At 39.8% G+C, this 19,882-nt stretch overlaps 1 protein-coding gene across 1 annotated transcript in view; it reads right to left on the minus strand.

The window, feature by feature from the left end:
• The window catches only part of NAV2 (neuron navigator 2), a 96,011-nt gene that overhangs the window by 45,266 nt on the left and 30,863 nt on the right, over positions 1-19,882 (minus strand). The window contains 2 exon segments of the mRNA XM_010190272.1: positions 813-1,105; positions 6,338-6,476. Of these exon segments, the coding sequence (XP_010188574.1) occupies positions 813-1,105; positions 6,338-6,476 (432 nt within the window).

A 19,882-nucleotide genomic window follows, 5' to 3' on the forward strand; every position in this document is an offset into this window, starting at 1 on the left:
AGAATTCTAATATTTAATGACTTGAAAACATCAAGCAAATGATGAAACTCAAAGCAGCATGAAAAGCAAAAGCGTGTTAGCCACTAGAGTGGTTAAAAATTATGATCTAGTCTGCGCTGAACTTACATGCCACTCTAGTGAGTTATACATGCAGACTTGCCAGAGAAAGTATGTGGTGTGTTTGCCCTCGAGAATATGAAAAGCAGAACAGTCTTATGTAATAGTGACAGATAAGAAAAAAAATGTTTCCCTCTGTAGCTACCACAGATAGATCCTTTTGTATCATTAGACAGAAGTAGTGTTAGGTCATTAGTATATGTTTTCTAAAAGGCATCATTCAAGAAAGTATCTAACTTCAACTTTTTCATGTACAATTGTGTACATGACCAAATAAGGAAAGAGGTATTAACTTATATTACTTGATTGTGCATATTCAGTAAAATTTCATTCACACATCTGCAAGTGTTAAAATCACTAATAAACATAATTATGAAGTTAACCATGACTTCAAAAGCTGAAATTATATTATTTGTTCTTCATATGGCAATACTGTGCCCAATAAATAGCTTGGCTTAAGACTAGAGTTGTCATGAAAACAACTTTCATGGTGTACTAATCCAAATTATGCATTTTCAAATGAACAGAAATAGAAATGTGGACATACAAGATGCTGCTATACAAGATAGGTTAAAACAATACCTAAAAATAAAGACAGGATTACCTGAAGTTCAGGTTCTGCCTCTGGAAAGTATTTAAACTGTTTTCATACCGAACACACTTTTTTGTTTGTTTATATCTTACACCTTTTCTCACCTGTTCCAGGTGTCTTTAACGTGCCTGAGGTGGTTGAAGGTTTAGTCCTTGGTGTGGTAATGCCAACCTGAGCAGACATGCCCCGTCGCCAGGAGCCTGTCTGTGAAATAACAGTGTTCTTCCTACCAGAAGTGCTTTTATCAGATTCATCTGACACATCAGAGGGATTCCGCCTCCATTTAGATCCTGGCTCCATTTTTATGCCGCTATCGGATCCTCCGTCTGATTTCTTGACTTCATCACTGGACCATAAGGAATTCCGCTCAACCTGGGAATGCTTTTCTGCATCAGTCTAGGACAGATAAGGAATTGCAATACAACCTTCAGAGCAAGCCTCTCTTTTAATAAGCTTCAGAAATGAGAAGCATCAAAGTGGTTAATCAACTCGACAGTCATCTCTTAAGTACCAACAAACGTAACACGCCGTTGATAAAGAAATGTCACAGCAAGAAATGAACCCCAGCAATGACATAATTTTTAATATGCTAGAGAAAAAAATACAAAAAACGTTAACAGCCATGCCCCTTAGAATAAATTAAAAAAAAACCTGAAAGCACCGCACTTGATTTATAAAGGACATATTAATCTCCATAACATTTATAATCCTCCATCTCAAATTTTTTACGAATCCTTTTACTGCAATGCCAAAAAAAATTTCAAACCTGTGCAGCGAGCTTTCCTTTGTTCTTGCTGCTTTCCTACCTCTTTGCTCTGGCAATCTGATCTCCAGAGCATGAGGGAGGCAGCGTTCTGAACAGATTTGAAGGTGTAGAGTGCTGTTCGTTCTAATCTAACATAGTAGAGAAGGACACCCAAGAACTGAAGAAAAATGAATCTCCAACAACTTTCTAACAATACTAAAGGTTTACTTAAACACATAAATTACCTTAGTTTTTAATTTATATTCAAGTCTTACAAACTGGGTTTTTTTCTTCCCTATTCTTTGCATGGACTGATTGTGCTACCAGTCTTTTACGAAGAATTTTGCAAAGCTCAATGCCAAATACAGAATTTTCTCATTAAGCCTTTGCCAAACTCTCAGAAAGAAACACTTAAATTAAACCTATTACCCTGTACATATATAATATATTCCCCATACATTAGCATTTCCTATTGCTAATGGTTACTCTTGCAGAATTCTACTTCTGTCAAATGCTATTGAACAATTTGCACAAATGTTGTAATGCCACAACCATTTTGTGATCAGGCACAGATGACAAATATCCACACATCTGACCCTGATCCAGATAAAAAATTCATGGTTGAAATGTTCTCCAACCATCATAGTACCATGAAAGAGACTGGCAATTCAACACTTGATCATGAAGCGCTCAAGTAGGAGCTGGTAAATTTTGGTAAGATGTTAAGTGCCACCTCTTCCCTGCAGCTTCAGCAGAGGATGAATGTGCTCAGCACAGTGCAGCAGTGAAATGGTAACATCACTTAAAAGGAAATTATTTTAAATACCTCAAAGCATTATAAAACCCACAATCTTTTTACTCCCTTTGGATAACCAAAAAAGCACATCACAGGAAATGATGCATGATCATGCTTTCAGCAAAATGATGTATTTTATTTTCATATTCCTGAAGTATGTTTCAAGTTTATGACTTTTCTTTTTCTACCAGATCACACCATTAATATTAAATAATCTAGGGGAGTTGTGGCTTAATTTCCTCTACTTTTTACTGTAATTTCTCTTTTCTTTAAGCCTGAAAAACTAGTCTAAGCAATCAATACGTGAAAGCTGACACTATACATCATAATGGTTCTTCTTCAGTCATGTGAAATAGTTAGGGCCCAGACATGAAATACACGTCTGTATATTGAGTCATTAGACCAACAAGCATTTGCTAAATTATGGATTTAGATATATTTTTCTTGTACTTTCCTCAGACTGTGAAAATATTGTTTCCCTGCCTCTCAATTCAAAGAAAGCAATTCAGCATAGGCTTGAACGAAACACTGCTTTCCAACTTCCTTCTTTTGTATGGCTGCAAGGTTTGGGGATGGATACATTCCTATTTATGACCATCAGTATGTGTCCAAAAAATTCACCTTGAGACTGTTCCTATGTCCTTTGCTTCTCTAAAATCACCATTTCATGCAAACACCTCCTACATTTACAGATCTTGGAAGAGAGCATAAGCAATATAAGTAACCAATAATCAACCAACAAAACAACTTCAACAATGTCCTTCACATGCTCTCACTCATATCTTGCTTCAAGTACCTTGCCTGGATTTGTGTATTTACACTGTCAGCATTCAAGAGTAAGAAATACACCTACTTGCTAGTAAAGGGCATATTCTAGTTTTGGTTGACTATGAAATATTCCCGTACCTTCTATTTCCCCTCCTTTCTATCTGTAAGAATAGTACAGTCTCAACAGAGAGAACAGCTTTACAAGAAATCATCTATATTTGCTCTCTTTCATTTCTTTCCACTACTACACCCACGGGCAAAATTTTTCCATAGCCTTTGAAATGCTGCACATCAACCCTTGAAGTCCTCTGGCCAGAGATGTTTCTGTTTAATGGTAAACACTGAGAACAGCACAAAAACATGACTAAGGAATCAAAACCAAAACACAGTGAAACTTGCCTTTAGGATTGCAGCTGAAACTCCACCTTCCCAAAAAGCCTGGAGTGGGTGAAAGTGGAAATATTGTTTGCTGGAGGTCATGGCAAGACATAGTGAACATGAGTTGGAAGCAAAGGCTGCCATCCGATTGCACTGGGAGCAGTGGTAACCACCAGTATTTCTCAATTTATTCCTACAGTTTTGTGAATCTGTTAATGCAGCTGTGAACAGACCAAACCCATCCTTGCTCCAGTGAAACTGAGAAGTTGTCTTGATCCAACAGCTTAAAGAAGCTGCTATTTTCTATTTAAAGAAATTGTTTCCTTTCTGTCTTCTGATCTTTTTAGTGTTACATGAACAAGTTGATCTCTTCCTTTCCTCTATCTTATTTCAGTTAAATAACTTATTTTCAAATGTCCACCAGGTCTTAATTTCTCTTTAAAATATGTGCATGATATGACTTTAAAGGCATACTATATGTAGTGCTATGTTAAAAGGTAACTTATTCAAGTCTGTGCAATACTAGGGCCTCAAAAATGGTATAGCTACATTAATTGGTTTGGTACTTTCCATAATCAGAGTAAGACATGGCAATGTGGTAAGGCAAATTCTGGTTCTGATCACCAGCTTGTTCAGAATCAACTTGCAAATATCTTCATAGCACTGTCACAAAAAAGGGCTACAGCTATGATCGTCTATGAAGAAGATGGAGTCAGAATCAAGTTTAAGTCTTGCTTCTCAAAGATGGAGAAACAGCTTCTGGAGTACAGGGTACTCAGCAGCTCTGAAAATCTATTTCCTAGCAGACTTTTTTCTTACTGCAAGAATGTCTTCTTCCTTTGCAAAGATGATTCTGCATAAGTTACTGATTTTATCAGCAGACACTGACATGTTAGGGCTCTCTCCCTTTGATGTTACTGTATTATTTGTATGGACTTCCAGCTGCACATGCATTAGCTTCAAGCTCCCTCTTTAATTATCTGAAATCCAACTTCTGTACCACCTCAAAAAGATGCGGTAGAATCACAGCAGTTTAAAAGCTAAGTGCCGACTATTCAGGAGAACCAAAGGACTGGATATCCTGAGAAGAAAAGTCCATATTCCCCTGCAGATGTCTGCCAGTCCTCTGCAGCTGGCCACACAGAGGAACACAAACCTGAGCATGGCCATCACACAGGCCTCCAGGTAAGACAGAAAAGGCATACGTGTAGCATTTGCTGTTTCATGAGCTGCGAGGACTACTTTGAACAGCAAAAAATCAACCCAGCAAGCTACACATCGTACCACTGCTCCAAGCTATTTTCATTCTCTTGGTTGACAAGATTAGGATATTCTGATCAAATGAAAACAAAGTACTTTATGCATAATGATTTGCCGATAATAGCACTACCTAGAATAAATATTGTCAGCCATAAAAACTAAGGAGAGAAGCTGAGAAAACTGAGAGGTCACAGACACAAATAAAAACCTGCAAACACAGCTTGTACGTCTCCCAGCTTCCTCTTCTAATGACTACGCTCTACTGTCTGTACAAGCTTCAGCTGCTTTTCTTCTGGTGTATGTCTGCACTCTCTTGGGTGCTGTAATAGTTGTGGAGGAGGAGAAGGAGTTTGTCAACACAGATTTTGATCTCTCAGAGGTGTTTCCAACAATCTGATCTATCAGAAGACAGAAGTAAAATAAGTTTCTGCTTTTTTTTCCCTTATGATAATGTTTAGTCACGTCTCTCTTTTCCCTCCTTTTTTCCACCAGTATTACAATGTTAAGACTGTAACAACTGTCAAAAAAAATACTTACAGTTGTCTATGTTGCTCTCTCTGTTACATACTGAAAAACACACTTCATAGGTCTTAACGCCTCTCAACCTGTATGGGACTTGTATTAGCAGTTTCCAGTACACATGCAATCACTGATACACAACCAGAGGCTAACTTGAAATCTTTAATGTAGGCTCAAATATGCACTTCGTGGCAAGGGAACAAAGAGCAATATATGCTTGCACCACAGTCCTGTAGGCAGGGAAACACTTAACAGCAAACACACATCTACATCAAAACTGATACTCAAAGTAGATTTAGGGTCTAGTCATGAAAAGGACTGGAGAAGAATAAAGGAGGAAAGAAACAGAGGAGAAGGTCATACCTACATCCCTCTCCTCTACCTGCTGCAATGCCAAGTCACTGCATTGTGGTTGCTTTGACACATGACAACTGAGTCCCTTGAGCAGGTCAGTGTACGAAGACCAAAGCTGGACTTCTTAGTCCTGCACTTTTCCAAGCAAAATTATATACAACTGGGGAAAAAAGCAGCTTATATCACTGCAAACCTCTGTACTATGCAGTCTAATTGATGAATGAAAAACTGTTGGATATCTTCACTTGTTTTACCCACTTCGGACATGTGGTGTCTGAGCACAAAATGTACACTTATGCTGCTGACTGATTAAAATTTATCCCACTATAAAATGCTGCCAAAAATAGAAAGCCTGCAGGAACATGGAGCTCTGGAAGTTTAAAATAATCTATTTAATTTGCCTAGCATGCTTACATTTCTGATAGAAGGGTAAGTAATCTTTAAACTTCTATATTGACTTAATTAAATTCTACTCTTTAAGAAAAATACCTTTTTTAGAGTTAAAAAAAAATAAAACATCCCATCTACTGATGAAAGTTTTCTGTACAGCAATGCTGCTAGGAAGGCAGAAACCATTTGTTGCCACACCACTGCAGCAAAGATGCCACAGATTCCACATGTAGAGGAAATATTCGTAAATGCCACTTAGGATAAGGTGGTTACTATTGCTTGACATGGCCTTTTCAGTGATATCATCTGTACTGAAAGTTGTCTGTGTGTTCAAGTTCATTCAACTTAAAATAATTATACCTATTGCACAGAGAAAATAATAAGTATCAATGTTACTTGTCTAAACCATAAATCTTACCTGTGCATCTAAGTTTTTGCGGGAGGAGGCAGGTGTGTTGGCATAGGAGCTGATAGAGGAGCTAGTGTTAATGTCATCAGTGCTGAGATTATCTATGGTGTCACTGATCCCACTGCTGACAGAGCTGCTGTCATCCCAGCTGGAGAAAAAGCACAACAAAGGTAGAAAACAAAGGTCAATAGACAAAACACCATTCAAAAGGAAAAGTATTTCTGCAAGCCTTATCCTACTTGTGGTTGCCAAATGAAAATGGTATGCTTGTTTTCATAATTTATTTTTGTTGCACTTCAGGACTAAGTTCATACAGCTCACCGACTATATGGTTGCCACAAAGCCTAACGTATACCATCATTAAGCAGGTAGCACCAAAGATGCAACTCTTACTGACTCAACTGGAAGTTTGTGTGAGTAAACAAACTTTACAGTGACCCTCAAAATTTATGCCTGCAGCCCCAGGGCAGGGGAAGGTGGTGGTAAGAAGGTATCTCGAGGTAGTCGTCGCACTAACTTGCTGAGCTGTATCGCAGAACTTAAATCTACTTATCGCACAACTTAAATGCAAGGAAGAAATTAATCCTGAAGCAATCTTTTGCACCTGGTTATTATACCGACCTGGGCAACAACCTGGATCTACCATTGCCAGTATTACCAGTCTCAGAAATTTTTAGTAATTGCAAGTCTAGTTGTTCAGATAGCACATAACCCTACCGAGTCGTACAACACATCCTTTTCAAGGAGACGTATTAACAGCTCACTATTCAGGGCTATCTTCTTCCAGCATGTGATAGCTTCAGCATTTTCTAGTAAATGAGAAACGCATAACTGGAAGTTTAGGACACAGAAAGCACCAACAAAAAATGTCCATGCCTGAAGCGATTTGAGTGCTAGAACTGCCAGAATCAAAATGATCTAAAAGTAGAGCCAGATGCTCCACTCCTAAAACGCCTGTAAAAATAAGCTGTTTAAAGAAGAGATTTATAAACTGGCTGACAAGTGCTCCATCTCCAAGAACAATAAAGCTGGGATTGAAACACTGTCCTGTAAGTAGCTCTGTGAAGACATTTCAGTACACTGATGGATAACTACTGCTGGAAATGTATAAATACTATTTCATAGTTCATTTGCGAAAGCTAGCAGTAAGAGCTGATCTCCTGGCAGGTCTCTAGCTATTTATCATCACAGCCTCAGATTTTGGGAGCTCCAGACTCTTCTTTATTGCATTTCTGTTTGCTTTACAAACTTGTAACGAAGAGATTGCAGTGACTTTTTCGACCGTAGAGTGGAAGCCATTCATAAATTGATATACTGGATATTAAATATATGCATTTAACATTTAATTGCATGTTATGTAATTTAACTATGTAAAGAAAGCCAATCTATGTCTGGTTTCTTGAACTTTATTCATAGTCACCACTGACTATATCACCTTACTATAACCTTTGGCCACTTTGAAATGAAAAGCATTTAATTTTTCTGTGTTACAAAACTGTTAACGGTGTGGGTTTTAATGACACTTAAATAATTTTTAATTGCTTTTTCCTTACTTGGGAATATTTTGTTCACCCAGATCTCTGTAAGGCCTTTCAGGGAACTGAGCACAGCTTAATCAGCAGCACAATTTGCTGAACCACATGAGCAGCAGTGGCCACAGGGACATGATCTTCTGTGTGCCTGCAGAAAGGGCCATTGCTCCCAGCTGCTCTTTGCTACTGCTTTGTTCCCAGTTATGGTCCTCATCAATCTGCCAGCACCAGCATCTGTGCCAGTTCTCCTCCAATCACTGCAGGCAAGGCCAGCTGGGAAGCTCAGATCAGCAGTTTCAGCAAGGCCCCACTGATTTTGCCTCCAGGAAATTTGGGAGTGCTCAGCCACGCTGCTCTGCTGGCAGGGGACAGGGACAGACACCAGGACCAACTGCTGATCCCTGCTGCAGGCTCTGCTTCATGGAGCCTTGAGGTGGCCCTTCATCTGGTGTCCTTCAGCTTATAAAACAATGCTTCTGCCAGTTCTGAGTGACTTCCAGGATTGTCCCAGTTACAGGCTTCATTTGCCTTCATCTGGATATTTTAAAGAGGAATCTGCTGTAATGCAAAATAAAAGTAAGCACTAAGATAAAACTCCATACACAATGTGAGACCCACTGAGTCTGAGAAAGCCAGCCAGCCAGATCCTATACAACAGCTTTATTTGCAATGGAAAAACAAAATTCACCATTCTTAAACTATCTCAGGCCCCAGTTCATCAGCATCTAAAGAATGCGTCTAATGTTAATTGTAAGTAGTTTTACCGGCATCAACCAGTCCTGCTGACTACAGTTGGGGAATCGAAGGCATTATGGAAATATTTAAGTGGCCTTCAGAAGGGGGACATGTGCCTAAGGACAAAGGTGAAAACATGCACCTGAATACATTGACGGTTGTGGCTTCCCCTTGGTTGTGGCTTCCTCTTAAGTATATCCTGGGCTTTTGGACTTTTATGTTCTAATGGAAGCTACGAACATCTCAAACTCTGTATTTTCAAGTTTACTCATCTGTTACTGAATTAAAATAGATTAGCCATTCTGAGGTCCAAAGATAGACTGCCAGAAGCTGCCAGCTGCCAGAAGCTAAGCAACACAGCTCTTGTAGGCATGCTGATGACACCAAGAAATGACAATCTTGCTCACTGCTGTTCTGACAAGGTAAGATGTTGTGTCAGCTGAAACCAGACATCTCAGATTTAGGTTTATTTAAACAAACAAAAAATCAACACCTTAGGAAATTTAAAATAATTTTAAAAGCCTACATAAACAATTATTGATGCTGTCCTTTTGAGTAACACTACAGATCGTTTTAATGTGAGATGCATGTAGAATTCACTCAGCCCTGTAAACTGCATGCCAGTGCAAGCAGCTTTATGAGCATACAGTGCATGCTGTTAAAAAGTAACACAATTTAAGCACATAAACTGTTTAACCTACTGTCAATGATCCATCGCATTAAAAGCTCTTCAGCCCAAGAAGGCCATCACGCTGTACTTGGTGTCATACAAGACAGTATAGGACACGCAGCTCCACGTGAGCATCTTCATGCGGGTGAGGACTGCAGCTTCTCAAGAGGACAGCACCCGTTGACAAAGTGAGGAACTGAGGTGTACCTATTTCACATCGCTCTTGTAACAACCCCTAACCCTCCACATGAATTAGTTCACTTTTACCTTGATTCAGTGCCTTGATGGTTAAAGTCAAAAGCAAGAAAGCAGAATGAGGAATTTAACAGCCCTCCTAATTACAGAGTTCTTGGCTCCCAGAGCCATGATAACATCTTTGTAATTTAGCTGGTGCAATTAATAATTTCTGATGTCAGCAAAAGCCTACTCAGCCATAACCTGAAGCCGAAATGTCTGGGCTTTCCTTTCTCTATTTGATCAATCACCTGAAACTTTACTTTGATTACTGAAAATTACAAAAAAATATTTAAAGTCTATTATATATGAAAATTATAAAACCACCCACTTAAAAACCATCACCGCCATCACTTAAAAACTCCCCCAAAGCTGCCTCCTGCTCTCTATGAAACCAAGCACCCTCAGCACCCTCCACTCCCTCCCCATCTCAGTCTGCTCCCCCTAATGCGACTTTGAACATCACTACTATAGATTGCCCACATACAGCACCAGGTCAGCTACTCAAAGCTGCTTTTTGAAACAGGTTTGCAAAGCGGTTAGGCTCAGACTTGTATTTTTCCACAGTCTATCAGCACTTTTCCATCTTGCATAATCATCATCCACAAAATTGGCTCTTCTTTGTCAACTTGGACAGCCCACAAAACCATCTTGCAATCCATTCTGCAATCCTCAGGACAGGCCCCTCTCCCTCTGAAATCCTCCCCCTTTGCAAGTCCAAAGCAAAGGAATCATTAAACCGCTACTAAATAAAGCTATTGTTAAAGCCTGAAAATGCACCCTTCTCTACGGATGGGTGTGGATTTTACCTTTGCTGGGTCTTCAGTCAAAACCAAAATTACAATGAACTGCTGAAAAATACATTTATCCAAGACAGGGCCTTGGGGCTCTACAATATTTCAAGCAAAAACATGGTAATTATCCTCTTCTACCTAAAAATTTAACTATTTATGAGTTGATAGGAGAACAACAACAACAACAAAAACCACAAGAAAAAAAGGGCAGGTGTAAAATCATTGAAACTTCACAGCATCTTCAAAGAATTAAATGGAAAAATTAAAAAGCTAGAAAAATGTAAGTGTGCTGTAAGGCAAGATACTAAATACTGCAGTTTCCGCTGTTTTCTTCTGGGATTCCCTACAATACTGACATCACTGTGTCAGAAATCCAAAAACCATACACAGACCCTTACATGGTTTTCCTTTCAAAGTGTAATGAAAGGTGACAAATAACTGTTTGCAAAAGAATGGGTGGAAACCTACTTGGAGAAAAGTGACTTTAATTAATGTAGTTTACATTTATTAATCACCCACCTTCTCCATGTCATCAGTTACTCTCTTCTTATTACATGTGATTATAGGTATTTTAAAATAAACTACATTGTTTCTAGCCAGATGTGGAGCCCAGGGACAGCACTGTTACCTTGAACCACTTTGTAAAGTCAGGCTGTGAAAGTGAAAAGCAAACCAGGCAAAATGAACAGAGACCATTTCCAGCTGTTCTTTCTGGAGCAGAATCTAATCATTTTAATGACATTTTTTTGGTAGAGAGTTAAACTGCTGTAAGTGTGCAGTGAGATATTCAGACCGTTTTCACGTTTTGTGACTATTCAGTTTACCACCAATAAGTTGCAATGCAGCTGTCTATCAAGCTCTGTTTAGAATTCATCCAAGATAACATTTCAGGAGTTATATTTAAAACACTTATTTGTAAAAGAGAAGAATTCAAAGAAGTATCAATTACTGTCAAAAAAGGTTGGGTAAGAAAAGATTTGTAGAAGCTGGAAAACTGCACATGTTCTTTTCATTTAATCTTTTTATATCAGTGCTAATAACCTTATAAAAATAACACTGGATTTTATTTTGTCCCATAAAATCTGACCAGGAATTTTAGCAAGCCATTCACAGAATCACGGAATCTTAGGAGTTGGAAGGGACCTCGAAAGATCATCCAGTCCAACCCCCCTGCCAGAGCAGGATCACCAGACCAGGTCACACAGGAACACGTCCAGGCGGGTTTTGAATGTCTGCAGAGAAGGAGACTCCACAACCTCTCTGGGCAGCCTGGGCCAGTGCTCTGTCACCCTCACAGTAAAGACGTTTTTCCTTATCTTCAGGTTGAACCTTCATTGTCAAACTTCAAGTAAACATACATAGGAGCTGCTAAACCCAGTTAATCTCAGGGAGTTTCCCATTTGAAACAACTTAAAGCTTCATGAAAACAATCTGACTTTCTACCGAAACTCATCATCTTCTGTTCTAAAGCAGACATTCCAATGGCAACTCCTTTGTCTGCGCACATTTAGCTCAGAGACCCTTCAAACGTGGGCTGTCTGGAGTCACTAAATGCAGCAGCCAGCACAACTGTTTTCAGTTGTAAAATACCTGACTGGTGGAACTTGTTTTTTAGGCCATTGTTCAAAACAAAGGCTCCTCTGGCATTGCACAGCCTCAGGGGAAGGTGAGAAAGCAGGGCAAGGCACTGCCATTGACCCAAGTGCTGGAGAACACAAAATCCCAGCTAAATCTGAACAACTCAGTGTAAAAAGCTCCAACCAGCTACCAATCCTTTTGTCCTGGACTCATGATCTACAAACCGTATTCTTGGTGTTCCTCGTTTACTGTTCTGTCTGAGGACCTACTGTGTTTATAAAGCAGGCTATAGACCAGCCCTACACTGGATGCACACAGCACCCCTGTGGCCAGCGTCACTCTCACCTCTTTGCTTTGAAGGCCATGGGATTGATATTAATTCCCCAACACTTCTGTGCCACTCCAGTGACTGCAAGTGATTTGCACCAGTGAAAACCGGCAAGAAAAATCAGAATCTTCAATATCACAGCATTAAATCTTAGTTGTTATTACATTTAAAAATATGTTTTGTTTGTTATGCCCTTGTTTCCAAGACAGTAGGAAGTGCTGAGAAAGGTCATCTAATGTAAGTCAGAAAACCTTGTGAACGTACAAAGTCCCTGGTGCTCTCTAGAACACAAATCCCCGCACAGCGTAGGGCCTGCATGGGACAGCAGACTGATCAAATCCACAAGGGATCAGACCAAAGCCCCTGGGGATGCTGTGACTGCTGGCCCCAGAGCCCCGCCACTCCCACTGCACTGAGAGAGCAGGGAGCAGCTCCCTGGGAAGGATCTAGGTGTGGGTCACCGCTGCCATGCTTCCTCCTCCTCCTCCCTCTGTGCCAGGCCCCAGCCCAAACATCTCCCTTCTCCAGGTGGGTGGAGAAGGCACCCTGCCCACGGGCTCAGAATCTCTGATAACCAAACCCCAGAGCATGCCCGTTTATCTCCCCTACCTTACTTGGCAGTTTATATTTTCTTCTCCTCTCCAAAGCAGACACCTTCGTGATCACATCACCTCCTTGTGCAAAGGCACTATTTAAGTTACAGTGTGAAGAAGGTGTGGCACTTAATGAAAACACTGACATGGTTTCTGACACCCATGGCCCACCTGCACACTCCCCCAGCCCTGGAGCAAGCTGGTGGGAGCTCACCAGCAGTTACTGGTACCTGGCAGCCTGCTTCACCAAAGCCTCCAAAACACAACAAAAGCGAGCTTAAGACCAAGAAGAAAAAGAATAGATTAGCTAAATTCTTACAGGACTGACTTAACTAAAACATGGAAGGAAAGGAATGAAGGGTAGTATGGAAACAAAAATATGCAAGAGGCATTTAAATTCCCTGCTGATAGGTGGGCTTTAAAAAGACCCCGGGGGCTGCACCCACCTGCCCCTGCAGCCACTTGCCCAGCTGCTCCCCCAGCACAAATGGCCAACTGGGAGCACTGGGCATCCTCACCCACGGTAAGGTGGCTACTAAACACAGAGTCAAAACTTCCAGCAGGTGGCAGGTAGAATATGGCACCTTGGCTTCCCAGTTTTTTAATCCCTTCTGGTGCTGTCATTCCACCAGGGACACCAATACAAATCTTTTAAGGTCTGAGAGCTGTAATCCCAAGCAAGACACATGCAGGTGCAGAATGAACAAGTGACATACATGCATGAGGACTTGAAGCAATTCACAGTCATTGCTGAAGCTCTTCCTTATTCAGAATACACTACAAAGCTTTTACATAAAAAGGCAAAAAACCTGTACACAGCAAAACATAGATTTCACAGCTGAGAACTGCTGCTCTCACACAGCAGCATCAGCTGCAGCCAAGCACATGGAGACAAAGATAATGCGCACGTTTGCACACTCTTCCCCATCAGGGAAAAAAAAAAAGAAACAGACACAAAATTTGTCTTTCTGAACGCATTACAGCCTGCTGATGATGTCCTAGAACAAAGCTGCACTTGGCAATAAAAGGTGTAAATTTGCTCACAGGGCGCAGCCCTGTCCCTCAGGAAGCCAAATCACTGAAAAACAACCGACGTTATCACGTCAGCGATTCGTAAAACAGGCACACACATAATCAAGTGAAATCCTTTATTCTTGGTAAATATGGAGATGTGTGGAAGAGGCAGGCTACTACCAATTCTGAAAGCAGGTTTTTTCCCTAGCAAAACTGCAACATCCCAAATAGTACAAATAACTCCTGCTTTATGTCAGTCTTTAAAATTAGACTTATTTGAAAAAACTACAAAAAGGAGAGAAGTCTTCCAACCTTACTCAGACAAACAGCTTTATCAGGAAACCAACAAAAATCTGCACAGGAGTGAGAATAAGAACTGCATACTATGCCCTAAAAAGCAAGTGAACTCTGGGCTGTGATATGGCCTGAGCCAGCCTCACACACGCCTTTGTTTCCCTGCAGAGTGAGCTCATTTCCAGAGAGGTTCCTCCTTTGCACAGAAAGCAAACTTACAACGCTAAAATAGAACAAAGCTCCATAGTTTTCCGAGGTTAAAAGCCTGTAACGCTAGTGGAAAGATAGCCGGTTAGATTGCAACCTGTGAGACGCTAATAATTAGTCGATGAACCTCAGAGAATCCTGAAGTAAAGGCAGAAAAGCAAACCCCAAACAGAAATAGCTGTCAGTTCTCACATGGAAATTTCCTATTATGTTATTCAAATATTTGTAATCTACTAAAAAGATATTGATTTTATGTAGCATACAGTGATTCAAATGAAATAGTGCAGGGAGAAAACTTCTCAGATTTACTCCATTGTCTAATGTGTTTCCATTGATGCCAGCATTTAAAAAGCTAAACCCACTTACACAAAGGTTTAACACAACACACTTGCATGCTTTCAAAAGTGCAGAAAATCCCTTACCTCGCAATATTCCCAGGCCAAAGCACTTCACCTTGTTGCCCATGAAGAATTCCAGCAAAGGGGCTTAGATTTATTTTGCAGGTTGATACCTTCATTAGGCTACCATCCAACACCCCCCTAAACAAAACAGCTCGCAACTTGATTAGCTAGGAAGACCTGGAAAAGTTGGAGCAAGGTTGTTTTCCAACAGAGCCCTCACCATTCAGCAGCTCTAAAAGACACTGGGAAGTAAAGCCTAGCTAGAAGGTGATCATCAGAAACTTCCCCTAGAAAGAAATCTGATCCCTCAACAAAATTAACCTCTGAAGTGCTGAAAAAGTGAGAGGTCAAGACTTTCTGCTGGGACTAGGTCATCTGTGAAAAGCTGTAACCTGATGGCAGTAAAGCAGGCAGACTGGGTGCCTCCAGATCACATACCGTATCGTATGAAGTAAAAGCTCGTGTCAGCAACCCGGGACTTGAAGGTACTAAATGACAGTATTTGATCTCAGCTAAAAGCCTACGGTCTGTAAAAGCATATTTCTCACTCTGCTTTTATAGACTGATTCAACAATGTGACTGCTGAAACAACTATATTTTTGTGAGACTGTAGCAGGAGATATAACCCCCCAAATGTTTTAACATAAAATATTTGAAATACTGGTAAAATACAACTTTTTTTTTTGGGGGGGGGGGCAGAAAAACATTTTCAATACAAATGGTACTGAAAATACGAGTTTATTCACTGCTATGCCAAATAAAGACCTTATAAAACTGGGACAAGATCTGTAAGATTTCTCTGAGTAGGCATTAAATGCACTAATCCTTATTTTCAGTTGTAAAGTAAGGGGGTTATTACTTCCCTTTATTTCAAGTAAAATAGAGACAGGTAATTACACATATTTGGTTGATTAAGATTTTTTGTTGTTAGCATTCAGAACTCTTATTTTAGCCTAACACAAATACTTTCTGATAGGATTCTTCAAAGTTCTTTGCGTTCTGCCATACATGTGGAATTTTTTTATTCTAACATGGGAAAATACACCAACTCTATTTACCGTGGGTAGTAGTGCTCAAAGGCACTAATTACCCTTATGCTAGACGCTGCATGAACATAACCTGTAAACATTATAAAATCTGTAAAACTGTGAGAACTACAAAGCTGGTCACTTATAGCCCATGTAGACTCATCACTCATGGCATCTTCTGTGTGCTGATGGGGTCAATGCAGAGAGGAGCACCTTCAGGCACAGAGTAGAAAACGGTACACATACCACCCAAAAAAAGAGAAGTAGTAGAAATACAAGAATGGTAATAGCACAGATGATGCAAAGAAATTTTTATGGTGACTGGTGAAACACTGGAACCGGTAGCCCAGAGAGGTGGTAGATGCCCCATCCCTGGAAACATTCAAGGTCAGGCTGGACTGGGATCTGAGCAACCTGATCTAGTTAAACATGTCCCTGCTCATTGCATGAGGGTTGAACAAGATGACTCTTCCAACCCAAACCATTCTCTGCTTCTAAAACACAGTGGTATTGGATAGCCATCATTAGTTGGGTATGGAAGGCAGCACTGGAGCTGGGAGTAGAAGACTATTTCAAGAGGTCGGGGAGCACATGGGTGGACGAAGAACCCAAGGACTGGTTCAAGATCACTGTGAGCAGAAGGGAGCCAGCTGGTGAATGGCTACAAGTAGATGCGTGGGGTCTGAGGACAAGGAGTTGGAATGGAATGGGGAAACAGAGGTTAGGGGTGAGGTGCTATGAGGCTGAAAAAATACATCTACCAGATGTAAAGCCACGGTGAGGAGATAAGATGAATGTGAAACACAGTTAAAAGTCAGGGAATTGGACTGCAAAAAGGAGATAACAGATTAGGAAAAAAAGGTCTGAGCTCGTGAAATTAAGAGTGTATTACACTGATATGCACAAGGAGAAGGGATTAAATTTAACATAGAGCCTATAGCTTTTATCATATTTTGTTAGTCAAATGGGGATACACATAAAACACTGAATCTTGCCGTAGTTTATAGTTACCAGCATTGACCAACACATTGACTTCCAGCCAAGTGGGAATACACGAGTCCATTCCCATTATTACAGAAAGATTTGTTCACTAAGCAAGAAACTCTGTTTCTATTCCAACCAGGGTAGATTTCTGTTGTCCAGGTTACTGATGAGAGATCGCATCATGAAAGGAGATGGGCAGCCTTTCACACAGAGGAAGTGGAGAAGACAATACTATGTTGTCCTCTTAGCCTTACCTCAAGAAAACCGTCAATCATTGGGCCCGAAATCAAAGAGAAGAGAAGGAAAGAACAGTCAGAAGTCAACTATACTCATGTATTTATTAACTCTGTTCAGCTTAGGTACCCAATCCTAAACAAAACTCATATTTTAGCACAATGCTAGGGGTTTTTTTTGGTTGAAAGAGTTAAAATGCAAGTATTCAAAGGTTATAAAATAAAGACTTTGTAGAGATATTCTGCTGCCAAAACCCTCAAATAAATGAGTCGCAGTCTGAGCTTGCCTTTCTACGCCAGTCTGCGTTTTAGTGGCCGCGGTGTTACCATAGCAACACAGAGCACTGGTAATTTAGAGGCTGGTGGATGTGACAACTTGCAATTTGGAACAATATGAATAATAAAAGTGGTTGGGAAAAGCATCACTTAACACAAATGTTTGTGTTTTAAAATGAAAAAAAAAAGGCTGTTCACGTAATCTTGGGCTTTTTTCTTTTTTTTTTTTTTCACCTGGATGGTTATCTATATTAAGTAAGTTTGGTGGTGAATAAAAGATAGAAACATGACTCTTCTGCTTTTCTGGTAGGTCTGCACCCTAGAGTGCAGTCAACCCACCCTCTTTGCAATTCATTTGTGTATAAATGCAATGCTGCAAATGTCATTATCTTTGTTGAAGAGTAGACAAGAATCATGTAGCTAGTTAAAAACAAAATTATATATTATCCATAGTGAAAGTGAGGGTAAAAATACTCATAAAGTATTATTAATCCTTTCTTGCCTCTGCCGAGTTTAACTGTCAGCCTTTATGAACAAATCCTGTGAACTGCTCCTTCTTTATTACTTTAATCACAGAATAGTTACTAGAGATAACTCTCAGATATTACAGATACTTAGAAGAGTAACTGGAGTGGCAAAGCTTTCTTCTCATCTCTGACATCCTTTCCATCTTCACCAAAACAGCTCCCACAAATGTGATGTTTCTTAATTATCTGCTTAAAGAGTTGTACAGGATGTTAGTGACTGAGCTGTGGCTAACGGTACACAAGAACAGTCAGAAATATTTTAATTCCAAAATGAATCAAATCTGAAAGTGCAACCTAGGGAAAAAATATAAATCACCAGCTCCAAATAAAACAAAAATCACAAGATTAAGGTACAGCATTACTCTATTCCAATTTAGAGCTCCATTGTCTTTTGCTTTCCTGGCAGTCCTTACACTGCAAAGGAGGAGGGATTTTGCAACAAAATACCCGTAACACTAAATACAGAGGGATATTTCCAGATGAATTTTACATGCAGCAATAATCATAGTTTTATAGGCCAGGAAGTTCAGAAGATTAGTGTGTTATGGCTGCAGTTTATAAAACGTTTGTGTTAGAAGTTTCGCATAGCAATCGGGTGAGATAAGCTGCGAACAGCTTTGCATTAAGTTCTTTTATGGTAGTTAAAGTTGGGAAAAAGTAAAGAGACCCCAGGTATTAATTTACCTAAAGAACAGCTGCTTAGAAAAGGCTGCAAAGTGTCCTAATACTCAGTGTAATAAAATCATTGCACCTCCAATTGCTTGTTCTTTCTCCCCACGCTCATGTGCTATCCCCATTAAGCTTGGTAAGAATTGTGTTCATGAGCTAAAACTGTATGCAATAACAACAAAAAACCACACTTATCAAAGAAATATGTGGTTTGATTCCTGTTTGAAAAGGCCCAAAACCATAATTACAGGTTTGCATTCTAGGTTAAAGCAGCACGAATCTTGCTGCATTTCAAACTCTCCCTTAGAGAATGTCAAAATGCCTGAAATTTGGAGTTTTACCAAAGTATCGTAATTTCCTTTACATTTTTCCCTCGTTAGCTGAGATATATCAGGTCGGAGTTTGTAAAATATCTGCATTTGATGACTGCAGTGATTATAAACATAATGCAAGCAGCATTAGACTGCAAACATACTATGCTTCACAGTCTTTGTAAGCTGTTTTAAAACCTGTGGTATGAAGCGGCTGCCACATTTCACCCTGGAAGAGACTCCATTACAACTGGGTAAACGGATGTCTTAAAATAATCTCAACAGTAACATTTAAAGCCGCCTTCTTCTGTCTTTCCTCCTATAGAACACTAAGATTATTTAAGTGAGAGGAAAAAAAATATTTTTAAAGCCAAATCATATTCTGAACAGACTCAAACGTGCTCTGGAACACATTTCTATCCTTCTAACTCGAGCACATTAAACAGAAATATACATTTTCGAGGTACTTTATTGATTAAATATATGCATGAGAAAATAAAAGCAGGAACACAGCAACACTGCTGCACCATTAAAACTATATGCATCACACTAGAAGGCTAAAATTCTCAACAATGTACATTTTGTGTTAAAGTAAAAAACAAACCAGCTTCTTGTACTCATATGTAATTGTCAATGCTAGGAAGGTATTTCAATTTATATCCAGAGGAACACTGGAAGCAACATAAAGCCACAGTAAGAGAAATGGTAGCAAATAGACCCTAGCTGCTACAACCCTGTGAAGTTGTGGCTTTTCATTGTGGTTCCAAAAGGACCTTGGGAGCCAGGAGAAGCAGGTCTGGAAAAATGAAGACTAATATTTTAATTCCCCTCATTCTGCTGAATGAAAGAGGCACTGAGTTTGCAGGCTGATCAGGGGTATATGCTACGAAATACTCTTCTTCACATTCTTCAGCCTTAAGGGTAAGAGTCCTCCTTTGCTGTGGAAAGTTCCCTGACAGGGAATATCATTGTATTATGATTCTGGTGCTGTCTGGTTTTATTTCTTTTTAGAAGTGAACACATGAAGTGTAGATTACTTTAGGATTTTGTTAATATTACTCCTATAGAAGTAATAAGGTATCATCAGTGTGAACTACTGCATAGGTACCTATGCAATACCTGTGAACTGACCAATCGTATGTTTAG

Source organism: Mesitornis unicolor, unplaced genomic scaffold, assembly GCF_000695765.1.
Source record: "Mesitornis unicolor isolate BGI_N332 unplaced genomic scaffold, ASM69576v1 scaffold42748, whole genome shotgun sequence".
Classification (NCBI taxonomy): Eukaryota; Metazoa; Chordata; class Aves; order Mesitornithiformes; family Mesitornithidae; genus Mesitornis; species Mesitornis unicolor.